This window comes from Rhinolophus sinicus, linkage group LG11, assembly GCF_036562045.2.
Source record: "Rhinolophus sinicus isolate RSC01 linkage group LG11, ASM3656204v1, whole genome shotgun sequence".
Lineage (NCBI taxonomy): Eukaryota > Metazoa > Chordata > Mammalia > Chiroptera > Rhinolophidae > Rhinolophus > Rhinolophus sinicus.
Window position 1 is genome coordinate 53,682,780 of NC_133760.1, and position 27,822 is coordinate 53,710,601.

A 27,822-nucleotide genomic window follows, 5' to 3' on the forward strand; every position below is an offset into this window, starting at 1 on the left:
GGCTAGGTCGCTTTTCTCCTTGAGCCACGGTTGCCTCATCTGTCAAGTGGGATGGAAGGACCTGCTTAATTTGTCTTGCAGAGGAGCGTGTGAATGTGCACATCCTTTGAAAAGGTTGAAAGGAGCCATTAATATTCATTTTCGCGGTACCTTCCGCAAATCCGACGCTGGCAATGCCCTGTGCAATTGCCTGGCTTCAGTTAGCTTCCTGCAGCGAGACGCAAAGCCCCTCCGCCAAAGCCGCGCGGTTCCGGCGCCCCCACCCTTCCCACCCCTCGCTCACGCCGGCGGCATCAGGGTCACCAGCCGGGGTTTTGGGGTGGGGGAGACGCGGCTCACCGCGCTTGGAGCGGGGCCCTGGTCTGACCCGCGGGCTCCTGTTTCTGCTTCACCCCCGCCCCCCACCCCCTCGCCTCAGCGCCCCGGGATGCCGTCTGGAGCCCGGATGCCCCACCAGGGGGCGCCCATGGGCCCCCCGGGCTCCCCGTACATGGGCAGCCCCGCCGTGCGACCCGGCCTGGCCCCCGCGGGCATGGAGCCCGCCCGCAAGCGAGCAGCGCCCCCGCCCGGCCAGAGCCAGGCCCAGAGCCAGGGCCAGCCGGTGCCCACCGCCCCCGCGCGGAGCCGCAGGTGAGTGGGACCCAGCGCGGAGGGGGCGGGCCGCAAGACCCGCAGGGACCCGGTGGGCGAGGAGCGGGATTGGCAGAGGCGAGGAGGAATGAGCAGCGAGGAATGAGTCGTCCTGGGTGGGATACCCTCCTGGGAGGTGGACTGAGGGGGCACTGCTCTGCTTTCTTTGTGTGCCCACCATAGACAGGCCGCGGCCGTCGCGTCCTTCTCCTTGTCACCTGCTCGACCCTCTCTCTACCCCTTGTTCCCAGGTTCTGGGTGACGCTTCAGTCTTTGGGGTGGGTGGACTGGCAGAAGAGCTGAGGGCAGAGCTTTGGGACTGTGTTTCTCAAAGTGTGGTTGTCGGCTGCACCCTCCCCAGGATCCCCTGGCTTGACTGTTTCAAAGCCCCACTCCAGATCTTGGACATTTGAATCACTGACCAGGGGGGTGGAGCCTGGGAATTTGCCCTACGTGGGGGTGTGTGTGATGTCTGTGCTCAGTCCTGCTTTCAGGTGATTCTTAGGCACTCAAAGATTAAAGAGCTGTCATGATCTGCTCGGCTCAGGTCGGCCCCCAAGCCACCAGGGACCAGCCCATTTCCTTATGGGAACCAACTGGTGGTACCCCCAAAACCCCTGCTGGTGCCTGACAAGAGACATTCCCCTTTGGGTTTCACTACTTAGCCAAACATACATGCTTCCCTTTGCACACCAGATGGGGTCCTATAAAAAGTGTAATATGGATTGTACCTCATTATTAAGTATTTTTTTTACACATCAAGGAAAATCCCGTTTATAAGAATACTATGAATTCTTTTACAAAGTGAATCGTGCTGTTATACAGTAAACAAGTCACTGATTTATCTTGTATAAATGGAGAGTGTCACATAGATAATTTACTCAAAACAAATCAGACCTTTAATGAAAGCTGCTTGCCTAGCCTTGGATTTTTGGACAGGGAGGGGCAGTGGTTGAGGACACCACATGGGGGCAGTATAGAGCCATCCTCTAGGCTGGGTTCTAATCTCAATTCACCAAGGATTTTCTGGGGTGCTTTTGGGAGTCAGAAGCAGCTACAAGGTCAGGAAGAGTCCAAATCCAGCCCATGGTCACGTCCCACAGGAGAACATCCACACACACTCTCTGGGTCCCTGTGGGTGTCTCTCTGGGCCCTGTTGGCAGGTGGGCCAAGGTAGAGTACCCTACGTGTGAGCATCTCCTCCCAAGCCCCAGGTAGCAGTGGTACAATCCTCACCAACTTCACACTGTCACCTCCTGCTCCAGGGGTCGGAGTGGGCTAGGGTCAGCTTCCCTCCCTCTGAGCTCAGGCCACCTTAGGTGGTGCGCCCCTGCTCAGCACAGGAAAGTCCTCAGAAGCCATCCTCCTTCCTTTGCCTGTCCTCCCTCCTCCCCAGCTTTCCCAACACTTGGCAGCTCCACCGCCCCCATCCCCTCTTAAATCTACATATCTCTGGCCCTGACGATGTGGTGGGGCAGAAGGGGGCTCCCAGGCCAGAGAAAGGACGGGGTCACCTCTGCTCTCTGCGACAGGACAGAGCACCAATGCCACACACCACTGGCATAGCCCCTTGGGTGGGCAGACTAGCCGGCTGTGGGAACCCCAGCCAGGCGGGGGGGAGATGTTGGGATAATTTAGCAGGTGGCCTCGTTACTCCCAGATCTGTCGCCATGGTAACCTGGTTTTTTCTTTAAAAAATGTACAGTGCCAAGAGGAGGAAGATGGCTGACAAAATCCTCCCTCAAAGGGTGAGTGCCTTTCACAGCAGCCCCCAGCCCACACCCCCACCCCTTGCTGCTCTGCTCTCCTCTCCCCCCACCCCTCCCACCCTGGTCACCAGCCCTCCCCCCTCAGGAAGAGAGCTTCAGTGGAACAGTCACTTTCACTTTTTGTTTAAAAAGCCAATTAAGAAGTGAGGCTCCTCAGGTCAGAGGGAGGGGGTGGGGTGGCAGGAAGGAGTGGAGCCATAAAGGGGGGAGCATCCTGGGCCTGGGGAGCTGTGCACTGAACTACTGCGGTCTGAAGATACACTGAGTGGAGTGGGGGGTAGCACGATTGAGACATCAGTTGCAGTGACTGGGTGAGGTGCCACGTAAAGGCGAGCAACCACATAGCCTGTCTCAGGGACCCCAAGGTCCTAACCACTTCGCAGACACCCAAGGGAAGCCCAGAGGCTGTGTGACAGGGAAAGGACAAGATGAGGTGAAGCCTCAGAGTTCGCTGGACTCCATGGCGGCTCCAGCCTTCTCTAGTGATGAAATGGATGGGTCTCTGTAGGGGGAGAAGCAATGTTTATCCCTGCACATCGAGGTGGCTACTGCTGAGTCAGAATCCTGGGGAGAGGTCCCATTCTCACAAAATCCCAGCAGCTGGCCAGCTCCCTTCCACGTCTGTGTACCCTGGGGTCACATGACACACACACATTCCACCTGCAAGATTGGTTGAGCCTCTGGTTCCCTGCCTCGCTCCGCCTCTTCCAGATCCGGGAGCTGGTCCCCGAGTCCCAGGCTTACATGGACCTCCTGGCGTTTGAGAGGAAACTGGATCAAACCATCATGCGGAAGCGGGTGGACATCCAGGAGGCTCTGAAGAGGCCAATGAAGGTGCCTTGATTTGGGGACAGGAAGCGGGCTCTGTGTCCTGTTCCCAGAATGAAGAAGCGGGGTTGCCCTGGGGAGGCGGGGGCACCCATTGTTCACTCTGTGGGACACTCTATTTCGACAGCAAAAGCGGAAGCTGCGTCTTTATATCTCCAATACCTTTAACCCTGCAAAGCCGGATGCTGAGGATTCTGATGGCAGCATCGCTTCCTGGGAGCTGCGGGTGGAGGGGAAGCTCCTGGATGACGTACGTCCTGGCCCAGGTCTCTCCAGGTGTCCTGGGGTGGGTATGGGGCTGAGCTGAGGACAGAGCTAGAGGGTCAAGAGAGGGTCAAGGAGTCAGCCCTGGCCAGGGCTGAGTGACCTAGAGAGACATCTGTGTGGAGGCCTGCTGCTCTACCCGACCAGCCCCACCCACGCCCTGCTCATCTGCCCCCACGGTCCCTGTTCTGCCCCCACGGTCCCTGTTCCTCTCCCACAGCCTAGCAAGCAGAAGCGAAAGTTCTCTTCCTTCTTCAAGAGTTTGGTTATTGAGCTGGACAAAGACCTCTATGGGCCTGACAACCACCTCGTGGAGGTAAGACCCAGACCCCTCTGGCCCTGGAATCGCCGCCTATCCACAGGCCCTGGTCCCTGAAGAATCTAGACCACAGTCCCACCAGCTGCCCAGATTTGGATCAGGGACCCCCCTAGAGCCCCAGACCCCACCAGCCCAGATGGGCCTGTGAGGTGACCCAGCTCTTCTGCCCTGGACAGTGGCACCGGACGCCTACCACCCAGGAGACAGATGGGTTCCAGGTGAAGAGGCCAGGGGACCTGAGTGTGCGCTGCACGCTGCTCCTCATGCTGGACTACCAGGTCCGAGCCAGCCCACCCCTACGCACAAGGCCCTCGGCCCCCCACACCCTTTCTCTTAGGGCGGGACCAGGCCTCCCAGGAGCGTATCCCAGGAGACCCCATTCTCCTCCCTACCCCCCTTTTCCAGAAGCATGTTTACAAGGAGCCCCCATCCCGGTCCCACGCTGCCTGGCCCTGAGCTCTTTCCACTCCCTTTCTCATTTTCATGGTCACCTTTTCCCAGCCTCCCCAGTTCAAACTGGATCCCCGCCTGGCCCGGCTGCTAGGGTTGCACACACAGAGTCGCTCCGCCATCGTCCAGGCCCTGTGGCAGTATGTGAAGACGAACAGGCTGCAGGACTCGCATGACAAAGAATACATCAATGGGGACAAATATTTCCAGCAGGTAGCCGGAACGTAGTGACCAGGGGCGTGGGGAGCAGGCAGAGTTACCAGTAGGGGACGTGCCTCTACTAAGGTAACACCACCCCTACCTTCTAGATTCCCAGGTATCAAAAACAGTACATAGTTACGGTCTCAGAGCCAGAGACCAGGGTCCTAGGCCAGGCCCTAGCATGACACAGCTCTGTGTGGCAGCCCATCCATTTTAGCCACCCCAGGTTAGGAAGATCTATACTCTCCAAGGCCAATAGCTTTGGGAATGTAATATTCTTGGCACTTGGAGTTGGATCCCCAGGTTCTAATCCTGGGTCTTGACTCCGGGTGAGTTCCTTAGCTATTTTGAGCCTTGTTCCATCTTTGCAATGGGGTGACAACACCTGTCCCATCTAACCCACTGGGCAGGTAGGGAAATCAAATTGTTGTGAAAGGGATTTGACAAACATTCTACCAAAGCAGAGATTACTGTTAATACACTTTAAATAAGTACAGCAGATAAACCCAAGGAGTAGAAAGAACAGCCTGTTTATTGAGCACTTACCACGTGCCAGGCATTGTTTCAAGCACTTGATGTGTATTGATTCATTGACTTCTCACCACAACCTTGGGAGAGGAGTACTGGTGCTATCCCCATTTTAGAGATGAAGAAACTGAGGTCTGAGTCATTAAGTACCTTGCTCAGGTTGCATAGTAAGTGCTGGAAGCAGGATTTATACCTAAGCAGGACAACCCAGGGCCCTGTTCTTAACTGACCTGCCGCCACCCTAGTCCCCGCCCTGTGAGCACTGAGGAATTAGACTTGCTCCTGGCTTCTTGTGGTCTTTCCAGAAGGAAGGATCTACAACTGCATTTATGTTCTTTTCAAGCACAGAAGAGTGCTCTCTCTCTCTCCCTCTCTCGCTCTCGCTCTCTCTCCAGATTTTTGATTGTCCCCGCCTGAAGTTTTCTGAGATTCCTCAGCGCCTCACAGCCCTGCTGTTGCCCCCTGACCCAATTGTCATCAACCATGTGATCAGGTGAGGCCCCCAACTTGCTCCTAAGACCAGGGAATCATTGTGTCCTGCCCTCCCAGACCCTCCCGTCCCTGTGCCCCCTCCCTCCCCCTGCATCTGCCCTGGGGCCCTTGGCCTGTGTGGGGGCAGGTGAACACCAAGGGCCGGACTTCCTGGCAGCGTGGACCCGTCGGACCAGAAGAAGACGGCGTGTTATGACATTGACGTGGAGGTGGAGGAGCCACTGAAGGGGCAGATGAGCAGCTTCCTCCTGTCCACAGCCAACCAGCAGGAGATCAGCGCCCTGGACAGTAAGGTGGGGCCAGAGCCCAGAGCTGGAGTGAGACTTTAAGCCAGAAACGACAAAGCACAGACAGAACAGACAGGAGCATGGGCCAATGGAGAGATGAAGGACAGGGGGCTCTTCCCTCCTTCCCGGGGACTGCAGAGGCAGGGGGAGCAGGGGACCCCAGGGACTGCCCTTCAAAGGCACAGCAACAACCCTCCCCATGTGCCCCTCCGCCCTTCCCTTCTTCTCCCACTTCACCGCGGCCAGGTGAAAGCGTCTGTCTTTCTACCTGTAGATCCATGAGACGATTGAGTCCATAAACCAGCTCAAGATCCAGAGGGACTTCATGCTAAGCTTCTCCAGGGACCCCAAAGGCTATATCCAAGACCTGCTCCGCTCCCAGAGCCGGGACCTCAAGGTGAAGGGGACTCGGGGAGCACTGGATGGAAGACAAGCATATCGGGAAGACAGTAAACGTTGTACGCGGGGCTGGAGGGGGTCCAGGCTCAGGCTGACCCCACTGCTCCCTCCCAGGTGATGACAGACGTGGCAGGTAACCCCGAGGAGGAGCGCCGGGCTGAGTTCTACCACCAGCCCTGGTCCCAGGAGGCTGTCAGCCGCTACTTCTACTGCAAGGTGTGGAGGGGCTCGTGCACCTCAGGCCCCCACCTCTCAGTCCGAGAGAAACCATGGCCCTCACCTGGTGGGAGCCCTCCCTGCTCCCAGATGCTGTTCCGGGTCAGGCAGGGGGAGGGCCAGGTGGTGGGAGTCGTGCTGTCACTCGCCAGCAACACTAACCCTGCTCCTGCTCTCACTTCTTTAAAGATCCAGCAGCGCAGGCAGGAGCTGGAGCAGTCGCTGGTGGTACGTAACACCTAGGAGCCTTGGGAAGGAGCAGTGGGCCTGGGCCCATGCCTGTGCCCTGGGGCTCGGCCGTCACCCCTCTGCCGCCTGCCTGCCTGCCTGCCTGCCTGCCTTCAGGCGAGGCGGGGAACTGGATTAAAGGTCATTCATCTGATAGCAGCCGTGTGGTCATTGGCAAGTGGGAAGGAGGAGGAAGGGGAAGGCACTGGGTCCCCCTGGGAAAACTCCCCAGCCCCCTCCCTCAGCTTCTTCTTCTCACTCGTTTTCCCTAGACCTGAGAACACTTTGGCAGAAGACACTTTTAATAACATTTTCTTATTAAAAAAATACAGCAACAAGCTCTCCATCTGTCCATCCATCTTGCCTCGCCCTCCCGGGGCTGAGGCCGAAAAGGGAAGTGTGCACGGTGCAGGCCCCGGGGGGCTAGGTGCTGTTGGCCTGCTCCTGCTCAAACAGTGCCATGGCCAGCTGGGCGCGGCCCCCCAGCCCCTCCAGGTTGCTGAGGCGGCAGCGGTGGTAGAGTTCCTCGCTGAGCCGAGGGCTGCAGTCCCGCAGGGAGAACTTCTGCACCAGCCCTGGCTCCACGGCCCGGAAGAGGTGGAGCCCTGAGAACCGGAGGAACACATCCATCACCTCCAGCCCCTCCAGGGCTTCCTCCTCTTCCTGGCCTGCCAGTTCAGCAGCCAGCCGGGCACGGGCCGCCAGGTAGTCGGCGTTGTAGAAGCAGCCCTCCGCAGACGCATGGCGGTCAAACCTGCCTCCCACAGGAGCCCCCCGGGAAGGGTCAGCACCAGGAGGGGATGGGGGGTCAGGGCCAGCTCCTGGGGGCCCTGGAGGAGACCTCTGTGGTGCCAGCGCGGGGTTGAACTCCTGGAAGTGGACTGGAAAGAAGGCCTGCCAGCCGGAGATGGCATTCATGCGGCAGCGGTTCAGGACTTCGGGGCCCGGCCGCGTCCACACGGTGGTGAGAAAGAAAAGCGTGTCCACCGGGTGCTTCTTCGAGACCACGTCCATGAGCCGCACCTGGGAAGGCGCCTCTGCTCGCACAGCGAGCCAGGCCAGCCTCGTCCCAGGGTACCGTCGCTCCAACTCAGCCGCTGCGGCCTTCACCCCAAGAAATGGGTCCAGGGCCCCTCGGCCACCTTCCCGCGGCCCATAGACCAGCAACAGGGTGAGCAACGCGTGCTCTCGTGGTTCCAGAACGCTGGCCGCAAAGGCCTCGAGGAAAGCAGGGGCCACGGCGGCTTCGGCCACCAGGAGTGGCAGCACCAGCTGCACGCGGGTGGCCTCAGTGACATAGGGCATCGGCAGGATTTCTACCCGACTCAGGGGCCGCAGCAAGCTGACCCTGCGAGCCAGGGCCCGCCGGTGCCCACGCTGCGTGACGGCCTCCAGCAGCAGGTCCAGCGTGTACTCCATGCCCCGCGCTGGGTCGAAGCGCCGGTAGCCGTTGAGCAGCCTCTGCTTCTGGAAGCGCAGGCGGGGCTCATAGCGCCGATTCAGCTGTTCCACGGCCGTCTCCACAGCGTCGCCCACATCTGCCCGGCTAGCCCCTTGCAGTGGGCACTTGGGGGCCCCGTCTGCGCAGGAGAAGGTGTGCTGCTCTGTGAAGTAGTCCCAGCCAAGCACCTCAAAACGAGAGTGCGGTGTGAACGGGGCCGGGAGCCCCACGGGCCAGCTGAGCCCTGCCTCTCCCTCAGGGGTCAGCAGGGTCAGGTTCCGGATCTGAGCCTAGGGGGCGAGGGACGCACAGTAAGTGCCCATCTAAGTAGCCAGGACCCAGCCTGTCCTGGGCTCTGAGCTCTGGCCTGACTCTGCTACCCCTCAGCTAATCCTGTACTTGACATCCTGTGTGAACCGCGGTAAGCATCTGAAATGAATCACGCCCACTTCACACCAGTGCAGAGGAGGACGAGGGGGGCATGTGCTGTGGTGTGTGCACACCAAATACAAAGCTCGGCAGCCTCTCTCTCCCACACCCAAAGCACTGCCATCCTCCTCAGAACGGGACCTTTGCTTTCACCTGTACTCCACCTCTCACGACCTCTACAATCAACTAGGCAATTCTACCCTTGGGTTTCTTAAGGACAGTACTAGGAGTTCAGGGACTTTTGGGTTTTTGCCTCCTGGCTGGAAGGAGCTACTGAAGAGGAGCTACAACTCTTCTAAGCAGTGTACCAGGCCCCGGGTTCACAGTTCTCCTGCAGACCCTGTTCACTGCATCCAAGTTGTGCCAGGAGCTTCTCATGATTCACCTGGACCCCAAGAGCCCCTTCTCCCTGGAGCTGTCAGTCTAGGTAAGGTCAGCCTCCCTCAGCCGGCTGCCTGCTCACCTGCAGCTGTTCTATTTCGCTGTACGCCCTCTCCAGCTCCAGGGCGCTGAAGCGCTTGTGTAGCCGATACATGAGGGTCCCCTCAGAGACAGGGTGCACGGCGAAGGCATTCAGGAAGGCCGGGCTCCCCTCCTTCTCGGGGTCTCTATTCTTGGCCAGTTCAAAGGAGCGATACTGCTGCCCCTAGAGGAACCAATCACACAAATCAATGCCCCACGTGGAGAGCTGTCCATCTCAACCACCCGACCAAACTCAGCATTCAGCCCCATGACTGCTGCTGCCTGGAAGGGAGGAGGGAGCAGGAGCTCGCTCCCATGTCCCCTCAACCTTGGCCTTACTCTCACGTGACACTGGAGTTTCGGAAAGAGAATGCCCTCTTCCCCAAAGAACCCAACTGTTTCTCGGGGGAATGAAAGCCCCGAGCCAGCAAATACTCCCCAAACGCCCGTTTCATCCCCTCTGATTCAGTCCCAAAGACGGGGGCTTTCTCTAGAACAGTCTCAGATCCTTCATGACTGTGAGTGTGTCATGGGAGGGGGTGGAGGATGAGGGGCTGTTGGGGGGAGGACGGGTGAATAGGGGGCACCTTTCTCTCGTGTTCACAGGGTCCCTGACAAGATTCCACTTTTGACAGCCCCCAGGGTCTAAAAACAGCCCAAGGGGAGCAGGGGAGTCAGAGGAGCATCTAGTGGCTGGAAAGGGCAGAACAGCGGGCTGCTAGGAAGGGGCCCACGGATCCCAGCCTGAAGACCAATCCCTCCGTCCTACTAACTCGTCAGGGACTGGGACTGACTTCACAGGGCTGTTACCTGGTGCTGTGAGACACAGCCGATCCCCAGAGAGTCAATGAGGCAGCGGCCAAGCCATTCGTCAGGACGGGCGCTGAGAATGTCTCCTCGGCAGCCATCCAGGTGTGGCCGCAATCGCAGCAGGAGACTCCGTGACAACAGGTAGCCGAAGCCCCCGTGGCAGTACCGGGCCTGCTCGCCGGCACCAATGAACTCCTCTGCCCGGCCCAGGTACAGGTCTTGGTTGATGCTGAGGTGGCCGGCAAGGGCTGCCAGGCGCGGGGCCTGCACATACGTGTCGTCCTGCATGATGAAGAACCAGTCGTAGTCTCCTCCGAAGTGGGAGTGAAGATGGCGCAGGGTCTCTGACATGAGCCAGGCTGGCCGCTCGTCCCCGTGTGACACCACCTGCATCCCTGCCGGAACCCGGGCTCCTCGCTGCCCGGTGAAGTAGAGTAACCGAGGGAAGTGGTGGGCCACTGTGCGGTTCACGGCCACGGCCAGAGTGGACAGTGTGGCCCGGGAAGTAAGGACAGCCACCAGCAACCGCTCACGAGAGCCCAGCTCTGTCTGGATGTACCGAGTCCTGTGGAGAGAACGTGTGCCAGGGGTCACCTCCCTCACCTTTAGGAACCCAGCCCGTCCAGCATGTACACCCTCCAATGAATGAGTTGGGGGTGAGAAAAGAGAAAGGAAAGGCGTCCTTATCGATACTCATTAGCTCTTGGAGTGACCATCCTCTGAGTAGCCGACACTGGAATTCATTTTTTTTTGGGGGGGGCGTCTCGTAAGGACGGAATGGATGGGTTAGATGCAATTCCTGTCCTATTCAAGAATCTCCAACACTAATTTAATAGCAATGGGTGAGACGGTCTTAGACTCGGGAGGAGAGAAAAAATTGGAACAAATCATGATGGACAATAAGGCAAAGCATTGCTCCAAGGAGCCGGACACGGATCGCCAGCGAAGGCAGAGACGAGGCCTTCGAGCAGCCCTAAACTGGGCTCTGGGCCTGGGCTACACACACACACAGCTCTCACCTGAGCACCTTCTTGTAGGGCTTGCTGGGATCCCTGTAGTAGGGGACAATCCGGGGTCTGAAATCTTCATCACTTTGGTCCAGCCGAGTTCTTGAGTCCTGTGGCCCTCCTGCTTCCCCCACAGCCTCTACGCAGGGATCTTCTCCCTCACCCTGGATCCAGGACACCCGCAAGAGGCTCAGGCTGCATCCCAGAGACAGCCCGAGGATGAGGGGCAGTGCTGGCCGCAGCAGAGCCAGCAGGGAGCTCAGGCGCATGTTGGTAGGCCCTCCCGTGTGTGTGCCCCGAGGGCACAGCTTCCAGGATCAATCAGGCCAGTCGTTGGACTATAGTTTTAAGCAGGGAACCTGGGCTCAAGGAGGCCAGCACCAGAGCAAGGCGTGGTTGCTTCCCGGCCTGGCATCCCCAGGAAGCTGGACTGTCCCTTCACAATCCTGTCTGCCTGGTCTTCAGTTGTTGAGATGCCAGATCCAGCCCTCAGTCCGAATGGTAATAAACATTAGAATCAATTTCACCCACTAATGGATTATGGTCAGTCTTCCAGTAGAAAAGGGAGAAAACAAAACTCAATCCTGCCAAACCTAATGCAAAAAGGACTACACACATCTGTAGACTGGCTCTACGTCAAGAGCTATCAGCACGGGATCCAGAAGGGGTGGAGGGCAAAGCACATGCTCTATCCGAGCAGGGGCCCAACTAGAGGAGCCTGCCCAGGTAGACCTTTCCCAAGAGCGCCTGGCTGGGCACGTTCTCACTCCGTTTACTGAAGGAGCTGGTGACTGGCTACCGAAGGCCGGCACCTGGGAAGGGATCAGGGCCTTTCTACTCCACTCCCGAGGGGTAAGGAAACACAGGGCTAGAGTAACCCGTTCTCCCGGTCAGGAGTGGTCAGGAGCCCCTGGCATGGCACACAGACGTTCTGCCCACCAGAAGGAGCTGGCAGGTATGGTGACTCAGCACTGAGAGCCTCTCAGAGGAGCGCCACGGCTGATGGAGCCAGTTTTGCCCCGCATTCTCCTCCCAATCCCACCTGCTGAGAGGTTGGTGCTGCCCACCTCCCTCTGAGAGGAGACAAGAGGGAAGCAAATGACTCTGGCTGTGTAAGAGCGATTGGGTGTCTGGTTTTACCAGGGCCCAGGTACCCAAACCAAACCGGGAGGAGGAGAAGCAGCCAGAGGCGACGCAGGGATCCTCGGAAGAAAAACGGACGCTCAGCTATGTGACCGTCGCCAGGCCTGGCGCCCCTGCTCTGCCTTCAACGACCCAAGACCAATTCTAGCCCTGGAAGGAAGGCTCAAAGAGACTTTTAGCCGTTGATCTCAAAACAGAAATAAAACGGGCTGCGTCACGGAGTTGTCGAGAAGGGGTGGGGGGAAGGGGTGTCGCGGCTGGGGGAGGAGGGCAAAGGCCGTGCTCGGGCCCTGGGAGGGGGCAGCAGCCCCGCCTGTGCCAGCGGGCAAAGGACAAGCAGGGCCACCCCGAGGCCCGCACACGGAGGCCCCTGCAGCGGGGCCAGGGACAGACTGATAAAAAGATGAGACCGACGCGACCGGCGACGCGACCGACACCGTTCCGGGGCTCGGGGGCGAAGGCGTGGGGGTGGGGCCTGACCCTGTGGGCGCGAGCGGCACCCCTGTCGCCCCTCGCAAGGGGCAGGGCGGGGAAGGGGGAACAGACCCCAGTGCTCGGCCGAGGCGCCCGCTCCGCAGTTGCAGCGGCTGCCACCTCACAGCCCGGCCAGCGCCTTCCTCTTCCGCTCGCTGTCAGTCCCCGTCTCTATGGTGACCGCATCCGGCCGCTCGCTCTGCCGCCGCTCTCTCTATGGTTGCCCCGCCCCTTCTCTGCACCGCCCCCCAGGCACAGGATGACGTGGAGGGCCCCCCGCCAGCCACCCGCCACCTCCGGGATGAGCATGCATTCCACAGACGCCAATCCAAATGGACCCTGAGGTGCCCCGAACCTTCCACCCCAGCTTCCATCTGCCCTGGAAAAATAACACCCTCCCCCACAATGATCACGCTTCTGCCTCCTATCCGACTTCTCCCAATGGGCTTCGAAACCCCGTCATCCACTGAGTTATTTCAGAACTGTTGTTGTTTGCCGACTAAATTCCTGGCCTTCGTCGTGAGCACTGATGGTGGGCGAAGTGGGCAAGGGCCCTGACCGCAGGGAGCTGAGAGTGGACAGACAGCCATTCAAGTCACACTGACATAGCAAAACTATAAACTTAAGTAGAAATCCCAAACTGTCATAAATACCGTTGCAGAAAAGCAAGGGCTCCAGTGGGAAAATATGACAGGAAGAATTAGACTGGGAAATTGGGAACGCTGAGATCCAGAGTTTCAGTAAGTTACCCAGACAAAAAGGGAAGAGTTTTCCAGGTAAAGAGCAGAGCAGAGAAGGCCCTGAAAGACGGAAGAGATTGGCTTAGAGAAGAAGGGGGAAGGCTAGGGCAGCTAGGGCCTGGTGAGAGAGGGGGAAACAGCCTAGGGGAGGCAGGCAGGGCCTTCTGACCACTGTAGTGGTCTCCCAACCGGATGGCATGTCCCTAGGGGGCAATTTAGAAGTGTACCTGGGGCAATTGTGTTGTCAAATGGTTGAGGGGAGGAGCCAAGAACGCAAGATATCTTGCATGTTGTAAGATAGTATCACAAGAGCTGGCTCAGGCGGTTAGAGCTCGTGCTCCTGACTCCGAAGGCTGCCAGTTCAATTCCCACATGGGCCAGTGGGCTCTCAACCACAAGGTTGTCAATTCAATTCCTCGAGTCCCGCAAGGGAAGGTGGGCTGCGCCCCCTGCAACTGGCAACAACAACTGGACCTGGAGCTGAGCTGCGGCCTCCACAGCTAAGACTAAAAGGACAACAACTTGACTTGGAAAAAAGTCCTGGAAGTAAGTACACACTGTTCCCCAATAAAGTCCTGTTCCCCTTCCCCAATAAAATCTTTAAAAAAAGATAGTATCACACAAGAAAGAATTGTCTGTCTCACAGGGCTTTCAAATGTCCTGAACATTCATGTAAGGGGAAAAAACAGTGATAATCTCTGATCCTTGAGCCTGTGTTTTATATATAAAAATGATGTGATTTTGCAGGATGGTAATATGTGCTGAAGTTTCAAGGACTGTAACTATCATGTAAATGGAAGGAAGATTGTACTCTGTTTTGTTCAGGAATTTACTATGAGTTACCATTTTGGAGAACTATATCATGGGTAGCAATGTCACTCATGGTGTTCCGTCTTCATTTGTACTGTCACATTCAAGGTGATCCCACCTATAGGAATAAGCATCTAATTATGTTTTCCAGCAGACTGAAATAACATTTTATTAGAAAGGATTTCCTTTTCTTTCTTCTGTTATGGTTAGGACACTACAATTTTTTGAAGTTTTTGTGTGTAGTTAGGTTATGTCGTCTACGAACTTTATTTCAAAACAGTAAAGGGGGTGTCACAAAAAATGTTTGTTATTAAAAGGGAGCATTGGAGCTGGTGGAGTTAAGAACCACCATTCTAGGAAATATGTGAGCTAGAACTCACCAGCACTGTTATCCTTTACTGTGTTTGGGTCTTATCCTCAGTTAGACTGCAATTTGAGCTCCTCTCAGCAACTGGTGCAAAGAAAGAATGACTTGTTAGAAGAGACTCTGAGAAGAAGAGTAGGGACACTCACCTGGAGTTTGGAAGATACAGGTTCCAGACCAGCATTGTCCAATAAAAATACAATGTGAGCCACCAATGTCAGCCATATATGTAATTTTAAATTTTCTGGTAGCCAAATTTTTTAAAAAACAGAAACGTGTAAAATTAACTGTAGTAATTTTTATTATATTATTAAATATATCCAAAATATTATTTCAACATGTAATCAATATACAAAATTGAGATATTTTACATTTCTTTTTCCCCCCACAGCTTTGAAATCTGATACAGATTTTATGCATATCTCAATTTGGACTAGCCACATGTTAAATACTCCATAGCCACATGTGGCAGGAGGCTACCACACTGAATAGCACAGTTCCAGACCCTTCTCAGTTAATAAGTTTCTAGGTAATTCTGAATGAGACATTTCCTTCCATGAGTCTCAGTTGCTTCATATTTGAATGAAGTATCTAGACCAAATGTCTTGATTTTTCATATTTATCCAGCCCTTTTCTCCTCTCTACCCACATCTCTCTCCCTCTCATTTCCCCATTTCTCCTTCTCTCATCCCCAGGTCTGTTCCCTGCAAGATATCCAAATCGTGGGTGGGAACGGCAGAACTTCTAAGTGGCCGACAAGTTTTCTAAGCCACACTTGCTGTGCTGAGGGAAGACTGCCCAGCAACTGTTGATTCATGGGAAATCCTGGACACGATTGGTTGTTATGCAGGTGACTTCAGAGAAGTAACTGGTTGTAGTTTTCTCTTGCCATCCTGAGCCATTTTACAGAGCTGGAGTTCTGTAACCAGAAAATTCCTGCCTCATAGCCTGGCACTGTCTCCTACCAGCAGTATTGTTTTATTATAGCTCTGTGCCTTTGTTTCCAATCTGTAAAATGGTAATAAGACCCACCTCAGCGTTTGGTGGGGAGATTAAATGGGATTGCATAAACGAAAGAGCATAATAAATGTTAGTTCTCTGTAACCTGTATCCTGCCTGTAACCACACATTTTAATAAGGCTGCGAGAGAGAGGCATATTGCAGACAGTTCTCCCAGGAGGCTAGGTGCCTGGAAGAGAGATTTTATGTGATCCACACCACTTATATCTTCTTTGCTTCATAAAAAAAGGCTTTGCAGTCAACCATTGTCCATATTCTTTACCTAAAACAATGCTTTTGCCCAGAGTAGATGCTTAATACTTGTTAAATGTATTAAAGAAATATCTAGCGCATACTTAGGCCAGGATTCTACTAGTAGCAGAGAAGAAGGAAGCCTAACAGAACTCTGGCTAAGTAATAATTAGCAAATTAACAAGAATTGAACTCTATTTTTCTAGCAGTCATATTATGTAAGTACTACCGTCATTCCCATTTTACAGATGGGAATGTGTATTTTGAGGAGAGTGTGTATTTTGCCAGAGGTCACACACTGTAAACGGTAGTGCTGGGGTTTGAATGCAGGTGGTCTGCCCCCGGAGTTCACACTGTTCGTTATGCCATGTCAAGCGAGGTCCCCGCCTAGCAACTCCAGCACCATGAAGACGTCACTTTTAAGGCACTTATCACCCAAAGGTCGTGGTCCGTTTACTTTGTGAAGGTTCCTTAACTGTGAGCGCCCTAAAGTCAGGGAATGGCTTGTCACCACTGCAACTCCAGCATCTAGCTCTAAGCCTGACACGCAGTGGGTTCTTAATTGGTGGAGGGTATTCTAGCAAAAGGTATGCTCAGAGGCGTGAAGCTGTGAAATAGTGAATTACTTGAAATACCAGTAGTTAGATTCTACTGGAGCATCAAGTTTGAGGAAGAAAACTAGTTCTGTGGAGGGAGGAATGAGCTTATTTTTTAAAAGCGTCAAGAGGGCCACTTTTGGACAATGTGCTCAGAGGGAATAACAGTGTCCTTTGCTTCCCTCCAGCCGTGTCACTGATGGTGAGGCACCGTTGGTCAGGCGCCTGGAAAAGTAACAGAGATCACAAAGGGCCTGCCTTGTATTTGAGGCTATGAATTTGAGATTTACAATGTAGGCAATGCGGAGTCTACGGCAGATTTTAAACAGTGAGATTCAAAGGAAAAGTAACGGGCAACGTCTCATGGCAAACGGATGATACAGGTACACTAAGAAAAGGGGTCTTATGTTTTACTTCAGGGTTTTCCCACCAAACTTACATGGGTTCGATGGAAACCTAACAATTCTGGAGCAGGTTGGCTACGCGGTCAAGGTTTGGGAACAACGTTTGGCACCTCTAAAAGTTTGCTTACTCTGGACCAGTCTCTAAAATCTCGGTTTCATGAAACGGGGACGCCTTTCTTTCATGGAAGTATTCTGCTCCTCGCATCTTCCCAGCCGCGTCACTCTTCCTTCTCCCCTCCCCCCTCCTCTCTGCCCATTGTTTCTATCCATTCCCGCCTGATGAATGCTGGGAGGTGTAGTCGCTCGCCTTGCTACCTGAGCCGGTGTGGCGGCCCCATCAACTCGGTATCATAATTCAACAGAGGCGGGGTAAAGCCTGGAAGGCCCAGCCCACTTATCCGAGGAGCAATCTGGGATTTGCAGTTTCCAATGCCCGAAGGGGTCCTGCTGGTAGAGGGCTCTTGGACTCTAATCCACCCAGACTCGCGCGCCCTGATGACGTCACAGGACCCGCGAGGCCCCTGGGATACGTCGTAGTTCTGGAGGAGCGATCTCAGCCTTGTCCGCCACGCCTCGAGGACTACACTTCCCAGGAGTCTGCAGGGCGGCGCGCCAAGAGCCGCGCGAAGCCGTGATTGGCTGGTGAGCCGGCCGCACGCGGAGGAGCCCAAGAAGCAGCTCTGTTGCGACAGTGGCCGAGCGGCGAGGCCCAGTGAGTTGGGGGAAGGGGCCCTGGGGGGAGGGTGCCGGCCAGTGAGGGGGAGGGAGGACGAGAAGAGGGGGAAGGAACGGGGTCAGGATGGATGGAGGAGGCTTCGAGGGAGGAGAAAAGGCCAACGGGAAGAAGCGGACGGGCGGGGGCTGGGGTCGGTTAGGGGGCTGGCGAGTGAGGAGACCCGAGGGAACTCGCTGGGGGGAGGACGAGTGTGTCCCGGGAGGAAGCTGGGCCCGACGGCTAGGAGGTACGGAGGGGCCCGACGGAGAGGAGGCCCGAGGCGGGCGGGAGGAGGCAGCCCGGCGAAGCGAGGCGGCCGGCCGGAGCGCTGAGCGCCAAGTTGGGGGAAACCGGAGACGGGACCTCTGCCGAGGAGCGGAACCCGGCCCCCAACTGGCGGGCCCGAAAGGAGGAGCGTTTCCAGAGTGCAGCTGGCCGTGGAGATGGGTGGACAAAGCCCCAAGGAAGAGACGTTAAGATTAGAAGAGCGGCCGAGGATCAGAATTGGCTTGAGAGACCCCGACCAAGTTGGGAGCGACCAGGCAGGGGCGGAGCTGGTTCTCCGAGGCTCGATAGGAAAATTCCTGTGAGGGATGGAGCAGGGCCCAGGCGCTGTCCCGTAAGTTTAGCATTTGGAGTGTTTGCCTTCCTTCAGGCTCCCTGAGAGAACAGTAACCTGCCCCTGTGGTTCATCGCCATGCCCTCTGACCTGGCCAAGAAGAAGGCAGCCAAAAAGAAGGAAGCTGCCAAAGCACGACAGCGGCCCAGGAAGGGACATGAAGAAAACGGAGATGCTGTCACGGAACCACAGGTGGCAGAGGAGAAAACTGATGAAGTCAATGGACAGGAGACCACAGGTGAATTGAGGGAGAGGTGGGTTCCTGGGATGGTTGCTACGACCTCAATAAGGACGCCTTATGGGGGGGCCCTGGAGACTGTATCTGGCGCCATGAAACTTTTCATGAACCAAAACAGTAGAGTTGGGGCTTGTGGCATCCTGTGATTGTTCAAGGGAACGACACAGGGTTCTCACATACCCAGTGGCATGCAAACATGAGAGTTGTGCTACCTTGTTGCTCTGTCACTGGACTGTGAGGAGGAGGTCAGTTTCCTGTCCCTTTCTCAGTTTTCATTTCTACACACGGCGGTCAGTGTGCCAGGCCTTTGCCACATTATACCCTTGGCCTCCCATAACAATAAGCGGAACTTACCAATTGTTTTGTGGGTTTTTCCCCTGGGAAAAAGATGTCTTTTTCTGTTATTTACATTTTGGGAAATAGTTATCGAGCTCTTCTCAAATGCTAGACTCTGTGCTACATATTGAAGTACTGTAAACACAGTCTGTCCTCTGGTAACTTACAGTCTGGATGGAGAATCATGATAGTGTGTGATAAAGAATATTCCAGGCTCTTGGAAGTCTATTTCCAGCCTTCTTTTTTGCCCGCTGAAAACTCCCTAAACAGGCCTTCTGCTCCACCACATTTTGGTCCTTTTACACACTAAGTTCTAATACCACAATTTTTGTACTAGTTACAGCTGACATTTTTCTCAGGGCCCAACTCAAGATAACAAAGCCTTTCCCAATCAAACCTGACCTCAGTTATTTCTATGTATCATACCCCTGTGCCATCTTATAATGTTACATTTTTACCTTTGTGTCTTCTGTTTATTCATCTAAATTGTTTAGTCTTTGAGTGCAGGGACCAATGTCTTAGGTGATACTTTTTGCAGATAGAGACACTAAGTAAATGTCTGAAAGCAAAGAAGTGTTACTAATGCAAGTTATGACAGACAGACAGGAGTTCAGAAAAGGGGGAGTTAAAAGTGATTGAGAGAAGAGAATTGGGTGGTAGGAATTGTTTGCAAAATAAGAATTATGGGAGAAAGCTGGTGCATTAAAGTCAGGCCGTGGGGGGAGGTTTATTCCTGGCCAGAGTAATGGAGGCATGAGAAGTTAAGAACGATGGAAGTGAGAGTGGAGTCTGTCTTTACAGCCCTCTTCTCAAACTTTTTCTTTTCTGTCCCCAGAAGTGGATGTGCTGACCAAGGAGCTAGAGGACTTTGAGATGAAAAAGGCTGCTGCTCGAGCTGTCACTGGCGTCCTCGCCTCTCACCCCAACAGCACCGACGTCCACATTATCAACCTCTCCCTCACCTTCCATGGTCAAGAGCTGCTCAGCGACACCAAACTGGAGTTAAACTCAGGCCGTCGTTACGGCCTCATTGGCTTAAATGGAATTGGTGAGGCCCTTCGAAGGCGAGGTGGGAGGTATCTCTTCTTGGCTCACCTGTCACTCAGCAAGTATTTACTTAGCACCAGCTATGTACGAAGCAAGGAGTTGACAATATGGGTGGGAGAGCAGATATGCCCAGGGAAAAGGAACAGAGCAGTATGTGGTGTGTACCACATGTGTAGGTACAGACAGTAGGTGCCGGAGAAGTGGGCAGGAGGGGTGGGGTGGCAGTGTGAACAGACTTCACAGAGGAGACGTGGGACAAGAAATGGAGAAAATGCGTTTTAAGAATGGGGCTGTGTGTAGAGGGGAATAGCAGGATCTGAATGAATGAAAGGAAAGAAGATACTCAAAAAAAAATGGTGAGGTCGTGGTTTAGCTGGGGTGGAGGAACTGGGAGGGCTGCCCTGCAAAGCCGTGCTGAGTGTCCTCTGCCCGTTCTTGGCCTGCCTCTCAGGAAAGTCCATGCTGCTGTCTGCTATTGGGAAACGCGAGGTGCCCATTCCTGAGCACATTGACATCTACCACCTGACTCGGGAGATGCCCCCGAGTGACAAGACACCCTTGCAGTGTGTGATGGAGGTCGACACAGAGCGGGCCATGCTGGAGAGGGAGGCTGAGCGGCTGGCTCACGAGGACGGTAGGGCTCCAGGCCCAGGGGGTGGGGTTGGCCTTCCCCCCAGGAAGGCCCAGGGAGCCTCACGGCCATGCACTGCCCACAGCGGAATGTGAGAAGCTCATGGAGCTGTACGAGCGTCTGGAGGAGCTGGACGCCGACAAGGCGGAGATGAGGGCCTCCCGGATCTTGCACGGACTGGGTTTCACACCTGCCATGCAGCGCAAGAAATTAAAAGACTTCAGTGGGGGCTGGAGGATGAGGGTTGCCCTTGCCAGGTGAGTCCCTCCCTCCTTCACCTTCTGTAGCTCCCCATGTCGGGCTTGAGTGCTCGCTCCAGTGGAATTGTTTCGAACGGGGTTTTGTGATCAGTAAGTGCCAAAGAGGATGCAGATAGCCACGGACGTGGAGTGGGTGGTATGTGTGGGTTGCGGAGTGTACCTCCTGACTGGTCATTGTTGGGTTCCTGGCAGCGTTTGGGAATCCTGGGACCAGCCCTGGGTAAGACGGTGGAATGAATAGGTCTGTTTTCTTCTTTCCTCCTGACTCCCCTTGCACCCTTTTTTTGTGCATCAGTCCTTCTGAGTTTTGCTGTATAAAGATGAAATGTCAAACAGCTATTAAGATATCTGGTCCCCTCACCCTCCTGTGACTTGGACCCAAAGAGAGTTTCCATAACTACCATTCCTCCAGCAGTCCCCCCAGAAAGTCCCCAGGTAAACAGGTGGCTCCTCCTCCCCCAGGTGCACGGGTGAGCCTTGACACTGCTTCAGCAGGCCTGCCTGTGTGCACCTTTGAACAGGAGCACGGTGGTTCCGTGTGCTAGCAAGGAGGAGCCGCCTCAAGTTCGCTTAGAGAGCTTTTCAAAATGCAGATTTCCTAGCCTGCCCTTCAGATCCAGGCAATTACAATGTCGGTGTTTGGTGTCCAGAAATCTTATTTTTAAAGAGCTCCACAGATGTAGGAACCAGTGCTATCCTCTTGCTTCTCCTGTCTTAAGATTCCATCTAAGAAAAGAACATTCTTTGGCTTCCTTGCTAGAGTACGGCAGCCCTGCCAAATAGGTCGAACATGAATAGTTTTTGCTGTAGCCATTTATTTCTTCTCTACCCTTTTGTCTTCCTGTTGGGCCGTAGCCTCAGTGTAGAGGACTTGCAGACTCGTAAGGACTTTCACAGCCTCGTCTCCAAACAACATCGTCCATCTGCTTCTCAGCCCCGCTTTCTGCTCTTTAATCTGCACTCTTCCCCTCTGGTTTCTGTCCCGGCTGTCCCCTTCCTTCTGAGGTGTAGAACCTGGAGGAGATTGCAGGACTCAGGCCAGGCCTGGCCAGCACTACGAGTAGCAGGCAAGGCCGTCCCCTTCCGTGGAGCACCCGTTAGGCTGAGGTGGCTTTGTCTCCTTTCCGTCCTGCAGAGCCCTCTTCATTCGGCCCTTCATGCTGCTCCTGGATGAGCCCACCAACCACCTGGACCTGGACGCTTGTGTGTGGTTGGAAGAAGAGCTCAAGACGTAAGGGGGCGGCTCTGGGCCTTGGGAGTGGGCAGGTCCTCAAGGGGGAGTGGGGCAGAGTCCCGAGGAAGTGGACACCCAGAAACCGCACTGATATTAGAGCAGTGAGCACATGACTGGTGAGGCGAGCGTGAAGGCCACGGTGACAGAGCGGCGCGCGCCTTTAGCTGGCTGGCCTCAGTGTTGGTTTTTGTTTCGTCTGAAATGTGTGGGCTGTTTTCTGTTTCTATTAAAGACTGTTTCTCTAACGGTATTTATAAACATCACGTAAAGGGGAAGTTCTCTAAGATCATGTAGTGACAAAGGACAAAGAGCCTCTATGGCAATGGTCGTTCTATGGCTAAAGAGCTGCAGAACCACGACTATTGTACTAACTCAGAAAGAAGGCTTTTGGTGGTGTTTGCCATGACTTGGTACCTTCTTTCAAAAAGAAGAGCATGGTGGTTTTGACTGTGCCTGTTCCAGTGCTTCCCACCCACAGTTCTAGGTCCTCATAGGTGTGTTTGTAGACATACACTTCTGTTTTTAGCATCGCTGTTACTACCGTCTCCATTCCACTGAAAATGGGAACAGGAGATGGAGGAAAGTGAGACTGTGTCACCACACTTGGAAAGGCATCAGAGTCTCCTTACAGGCAGACGGGGCACTGGCGGCTGAGACGCTGGCTGAGAGCAGGGATTGGCCTGGGAATCTCAAGGGTGCTCGGGTGCAAGGATGGGACAGGAGGAGGGTTTCCGGGGTCTGACTCCGAGCTCAGCTGCTGTGAACCGGCCCCGGCTTTGAGCGCCGCCCTGACTGGCTCTTTGGCTTCGCAGTTTTAAGCGTATCCTGGTGCTCGTCTCCCACTCCCAGGACTTCCTGAATGGCGTCTGCACCAACATCATCCACATGCACAACAAGAAACTGAAATACTACACGGTGAGTGGCCAGCGTCTCCACGGTGACCGCGTGCTCCCCGGCTGCCTGACGCCTCCTGCAGAACAGCCAGACTTAGCTGCCCTTTCCTGCCTATTGCTGTAAAAAGATGTGGACGAGGAGTCCTGGAGCCTGTTTTCTTTGAATCCCAAAGTAGTTGCTTTCAGGCCGTAAGCCACGGATTGGCAGCCTGTGCACGTGGGGGGTACTTGCCTTACGGCAAAGAGGGTCAGTCTTCATGGTACCCAGGCGGGCCCTGCGCCCTCTGCCTTCCTCAGTGGCTGCTTAACGTTGCTTCCTGACAACCAGCGTATTTACCTCTCCTCCCACGAGGAACGGGAGGCAGGATCTCGGCAGCCTCCTTTTGTGCCTTGCCTTTCATAGTCTGCATTTCAAAAAATGTATCAAATGAAAAATGAAAAATAGAAGTCCTCTTCGCTCATAATTATGCTTGCCACAGGAGTATTAATAGTTTCTTGCATAGCCTTCCAGAATGTCCCGTGTTCTTGCAAGCATTTACAGAAAATTTCCTATATACGTATTACAATTGTAACCTTAGTCATTTTCTTCTATAGGTTGCTTTTAAAATTTAGTATATCTTGGACTCCTTTCCATATGAGTATATATAAATCAACCTCATTCATTTTAGTGGCTGCATGGCGTTTCGTTGTGTGGCCATCCTGTACCTACTTGTCAGACCCTTTTTAATATTTTGCTGATGGAAAATAACGTCAGTCCAATTGGGCAGGGTTTGCAGGTCCTAAATCTGATTGGTCGCGTGTCTTCCCTCCTAGGGGCAGTTACTGTCATCTGCACCGGGCTTCAGTTTCTAGGGGTGGGATGTAGTAGGGGGAGGGGAGCGGGGAAAGCTGTGCGCCTCGTGATGGCTGTGTGACACTGGTTCTCAGGGCTCCTGTCACTGCTGGGGGTGTCTTCTGGCTCACATGAGGATTTGATCTGGAGCCTGCTCTGCCTAAGCCAACAGGGAGAGGCACACAATTCGAAAGACTTCCGATCCCAGGCTAGGGTTTGCGTCTTTAATGCACTTCCTGTTTCCCGACTGCACAGTCGTTAGCCCGGGCCCAGTCAGATGTCACCCCGCAGGTGAGAGGCAGGACGAGGCGCAGGCTGCCTGCCTCACCTGGCCCCTTCCCTGCAGGGTAACTACGATCAGTACGTGAAGACCCGGCTGGAGCTGGAGGAGAACCAAATGAAGAGGTTTCACTGGGAGCAAGATCAGATCGCGCACATGAAGGTGGGGCGCTTGGCGAGCCGAGGTCACGTTCTCCTGGGGCGCCGGATGAGGGTTTGGGAGCTTGGGGGGCCGGGGTAGGTCGGGAGGAAGTGGTTTGAGATGAGTCGTTCGGCGCTTGCGCGTCCTCCAGTGCCCCTCGGTCTCTTGCAGAACTACATTGCTAGATTTGGCCATGGCAGTGCTAAGCTGGCCCGGCAGGCCCAGAGCAAGGAGAAGACGCTACAGAAAATGATGGCATCAGGACTGACGGAGAGGGTCGTGAGCGACAAGGTGGGGTCCGCCGGGTGGCATCAGGGGGCCTCCAGTGAGGGGATTCAGGAAAGCCCTAATGTGGTAAATGCCCTCTCGATTCTAGACACTGTCGTTTTATTTCCCACCGTGTGGCAAGATCCCGCCCCCCGTCATTATGGTGCAGAACGTGAGCTTCAAGTACACAAAAGATGGGGTGAGTCCCGTGCTGGGGTGGGGACCCGGGTGCTGAGCCCACCTGCTAAGTCGTGGGGGAGGGAGCGGCCTCAGGGTGGCAGCTGGGCCCTTGTCCAGGCCTCACAGTGGCCCCTCCATGAGTCCTTGGAAGGAGAAGTGCTCCGCGCGGCTGGCGTCTGCGCCGGAGCTGCATCCTCCGCTGGGGACTGGGGGTCTGCGGGCTGGGTCTGCCGGCAGATGGACCGGCACCCTGACCCGTGTCCATCGCTCTCTCCCTCACTCCCACAGCCTTGCATCTACAACAATCTAGAATTTGGTATCGATCTGGACACGCGCGTGGCTCTGGTGGGGCCCAACGGAGCAGGAAAGTCCACTCTCCTGAAGCTGCTGACTGGGGAGGTACGGTGCCCGTGGGGCTGCCCCGGCCAGGGCACGTCTGAGGGCCGGGAGGTGGCCGGGCCACTGCGCTGGCGGGGCGCGAGTGCCCTGGTGGTGCGCGAGGGGTCGTCCCTGCAGTGCCGAGATATGGCCTGTTAGGAAGAGGGGGAGTCTGCATGTGTGACCGAGAGAGAGACAATACCTGCGTGTGTCTCAGCCTTTCTGTGTTCTCAGTAGGAGCTCTTCAAGAACGTCTGTGCATTTAGAGGCACATTTTTATTTTAGAAAATGTACTACATCCCCGTGCTCGTTATATGTGTAGTGTGTTCTCTGGTGCACATTTAGTGACCGCCGAGGAGATGTGCTGAGAGCGTGTGTCAGTACATCGGCCTCAATGTGTGTCAAGGGCCAGGGGAGCAGTCTGTGAGGTGACGTGTAGGTTCTGTTTAGGAAGTTGTGTGCGTCTTGTTCAGTGTGAACAGACGCTTGTGTCCCTGCTCTGTCTATTTGTGTGTGTGTGTGCTTATCTTTTCATTTCCTCTTCTTTTCTTTCTAGCTGCTGCCCACAGACGGGATGATCCGAAAACACTCTCATGTCAAAATAGGGCGTTACCATCAGGTACAGGCCTGGGCTCGAGGTGGGCGTGGTCCCCGGGGCGTGGGCAGGTGGCTGCGTGTGACCAAGTGGGTTCCTACCTGCTTCTCGTGGAATCTAGAGCAGGGGCCTGGGTATGGGGTAGAGAGTTCCTCGGCAGGTCACCCAGCGGGGTTCCTTTGAAACGGGGCGCACGTCACACCTGCTGGGCTCCTTTTTCCTGTAGCACTTACAAGAGCAGCTGGATTTAGACCTGTCGCCTCTGGAGTACATGATGAAGTGCTACCCAGAGATCAAGGAGAAGGAAGAAATGAGGAAGATCATTGGGCGATACGGTCTCACTGGGAAACAGCAGGTCAGCGGAGGGGTGTGGGGGGAGAAGCCCAGAGAACGGGCGCCTGGCTGGGTGGTCAGAGGATCCTGCTGTCCTGGCCACCCGGGTTTAGAAGCTGTTCTGAAAGTCTCCTCGCCTGGCTCTAGCCCCTGAGACAGCCTGCTGCCTTTCCTTTGCCCTGGGTTGTTGTGTATTAGAGCATTTAGGTCTCTTCAAGGGCAGAGCAGGGACGGCCTGCCAGTCTCTGACATGCCTTTGTCCCCAGACTAGCAGGACGAGCCATAGTGCTCGGAGGTGAGAGAACTTAAGCCTAGAAAACAAGTTTCTGGATTCGGATCTGGAGTGAGGGTCCTCTGGATTGCTCTCATTCATTAAGATTGAAGTGCTGAGAGAGCGCGAGAGGTGTGGCCTCGGTCATGGCCAGGGTTTCCGGCTTCCAGATGTATCCATCCTCAGGCCCCGAGAGGCTGATGGCTGCGTCACCATCTTGCTGTGTGATCTGGGGTCTTCCTGACCCCACTTGTAAAATGGAGCCAGGGGGAAATGTTACATACATGGCACCGAGTTACGTACATGGTGCGGTTCCTCGCAGGTGAGCCCAATCCGGAACCTGTCTGATGGGCAGAAGTGCCGCGTGTGCCTGGCCTGGCTGGCCTGGCAGAACCCCCACATGCTCTTCCTGGATGAGCCCACCAATCACCTGGACATCGAGACCATCGACGCCCTGGCAGACGCCATCAATGAGTTTGAGGGCGGTATGATGCTGGTCAGCCATGACTTCAGACTCATCCAGCAGGTGAGGCTCCTGGCCGGGCCGGGATGCCGAGCGGGGCAGCTAGGAGAAGGCTGCGTGGGACAGTCATGGCCGTGGGGGCACTTAACACGTGTGTCTGCTGGGTTTGGAAAAGGGCGCGGCATAGACCAGACCTCTGGCAAACTTAGAAGGCCTTAATAGAAGTACTTCAGTGTTTCAGTGGCTGTTTGGGGATGTTAGCCTACTGGCCATGGGTGGCCCTAATCGGAGAGGGTGTGAGGTAGAGAACAGGATGCTTTTGCTACTGTCCCAAGATTCTACATCCTAGAAATGATATTGGACTAAGGAAGGTTTTGATTAGACAGAGGGCTACCCCCAGTCTCTGGTGAAAAAGCTGCCCGTCATTTCTCTGAAGCTTTGGGGAAGATGGGGATAGCTGAGAGGGAAGGCTCTGCACGGATCTAGCCCCTGCTGGAGAACTGGAAATGGGAGTGACACAGCAGGTCCCACTTGGGGGGCGCCAGGCCTGTGGTGACAGTACCCATGGCTTCAGCCATTGCAGAGAACGGCGAGGTAGTGAGACCAGCCGTGAGCTGCATCCGGGGCTGTGAGGGGCCTGGGAGAGGCTGTGGAGGTTTCTTCCTGGAATTCCCTGAGCACAGCCTTCTGGGCAGTGATGGGGAGAGTGCTGACCAGGGTTGTTAAAGCAAGGATTTGCTTTCTAGGTTGCGCAAGAAATCTGGGTCTGTGAGAAGCAGACAATCACCAAGTGGCCTGGGGACATCCTGGCCTACAAGGAGCACCTCAAGTCCAAGCTGGTGGGCGAGGAGCCCCCGCTCACCAGGAGGACCCACAATGTGTGAGCCCGGGGGCCGCACTCCTGCATTGCTGCAATTCCGCTCCCCAGCCCCTGCCCTGCCCCCACCGGCCTTAGCTGCACTCTGTGACCCTCTCTACAGCTGGACAGTACCTGTCCGTTCCCTGTCCTTCCAGTTACTTTCGTCCATGTCTGGACTCAGCAGGCTGTGCCCTCCGGCCCCATGCTGGTTCCTGACCCCGAGTGATGCAGCCAGAGGTACCTGAGGGTCAGCCCAAGGGCCCGCACCCTGCTTGGCCTGTAAAGGAGCTGAGGATCCTGGTTCTCTGGGATTTGGTGATGTGGGAGGGATACCCCCAGCCCACCGGCCCCATTCCTTTCTGCTTCTGGTTTGGAGCTCTGGATCAGGGCCTGCGTCCTGATCGGTTTTTAATTAATTATTTAACTGTAACTTTTAGACCTGCGTGACATCTACAAAGTGTCCAATAAAGAAAGAAGAAGCCGTGGTCCCTGCCTTCCTTCTCGGCTCTCTGGGCCTTTTGCTCCCCTTCTCCCTGCAGTGCCAACATGCATCTCCCCTCAGCAAGAGCTGGGGCGGGAGTCGTTGGGACAGAGGTGGACGGAAGACTAGTCCCCAGGTCCTGGGAGAACCTTCCGTCCCTTTTGCGGATTTGAAATCGTGCCTTTTCATAGGCCAGTGGTGCACAAACCTTAATGTGCCTCAGAATC

General features: G+C 55.1%; 3 protein-coding genes across 5 annotated transcripts in view; 2 read left to right on the plus strand and 1 right to left on the minus strand.

Moving 5' to 3' along the window:
• The window catches only part of SMARCD3 (SWI/SNF related BAF chromatin remodeling complex subunit D3), a 27,897-nt gene extending 21,132 nt beyond the window's left edge, over nt 1-6,765 (plus strand). For both annotated transcript variants that reach the window (XM_074315115.1, XM_074315114.1), the window contains 12 exons: nt 419-630; nt 2,336-2,378; nt 3,111-3,233; nt 3,355-3,477; nt 3,712-3,807; nt 3,987-4,088; nt 4,312-4,473; nt 5,385-5,482; nt 5,639-5,774; nt 6,043-6,165; nt 6,282-6,383; nt 6,573-6,765. In XM_074315115.1, coding sequence (XP_074171216.1) covers nt 419-630; nt 2,336-2,378; nt 3,111-3,233; nt 3,355-3,477; nt 3,712-3,807; nt 3,987-4,088; nt 4,312-4,473; nt 5,385-5,482; nt 5,639-5,774; nt 6,043-6,165; nt 6,282-6,383; nt 6,573-6,626 — 1,374 coding nt within the window. In that variant the 3' untranslated portion in view covers nt 6,627-6,765. The remainder of the gene's footprint in view (nt 1-418; nt 631-2,335; nt 2,379-3,110; nt 3,234-3,354; nt 3,478-3,711; nt 3,808-3,986; nt 4,089-4,311; nt 4,474-5,384; nt 5,483-5,638; nt 5,775-6,042; nt 6,166-6,281; nt 6,384-6,572) is intronic.
• CHPF2 (chondroitin polymerizing factor 2) lies at nt 4,976-12,552 on the minus strand. 2 transcript variants are annotated; one of them, XM_019712820.2, is made up of 5 exons: nt 10,773-12,552; nt 9,754-10,318; nt 8,945-9,127; nt 6,037-8,342; nt 4,976-5,762 (listed from the first exon to the last, which is right to left on the minus strand). In XM_019712820.2, the coding sequence occupies exons 1-4, from the start codon at nt 11,027-11,029 to the stop codon at nt 7,035-7,037; spliced, it is 2,313 nt and encodes a 770-aa protein (XP_019568379.1). In that variant the 5' UTR covers nt 11,030-12,552; the 3' UTR covers nt 4,976-5,762; nt 6,037-7,034. The 2 variants fall into 2 exon arrangements, with proteins under 2 accessions (XP_019568379.1, XP_074171214.1); XM_074315113.1 differs by lacking the exon at nt 4,976-5,762 and having other exon boundaries at nt 6,894-8,240; nt 10,773-12,524.
• A 4,572-nt stretch (nt 12,553-17,124) lies between these two features.
• Nucleotides 17,125-27,599, plus strand: ABCF2 (ATP binding cassette subfamily F member 2). Its single transcript, XM_019712834.2, has 15 exons — nt 17,125-17,254; nt 17,913-18,114; nt 19,286-19,498; nt 19,949-20,131; nt 20,214-20,385; nt 21,524-21,619; nt 22,435-22,537; nt 23,694-23,789; nt 23,940-24,059; nt 24,145-24,234; nt 24,504-24,614; nt 25,150-25,212; nt 25,415-25,543; nt 26,115-26,318; nt 27,002-27,599. Exons 2-15 carry the CDS (start codon nt 17,955-17,957, stop codon nt 27,137-27,139), a joined length of 1,878 nt encoding a protein of 625 aa, XP_019568393.1. The 5' UTR covers nt 17,125-17,254; nt 17,913-17,954; the 3' UTR covers nt 27,140-27,599.
• Nucleotides 27,600-27,822: the final 223 nt, after the last annotated feature.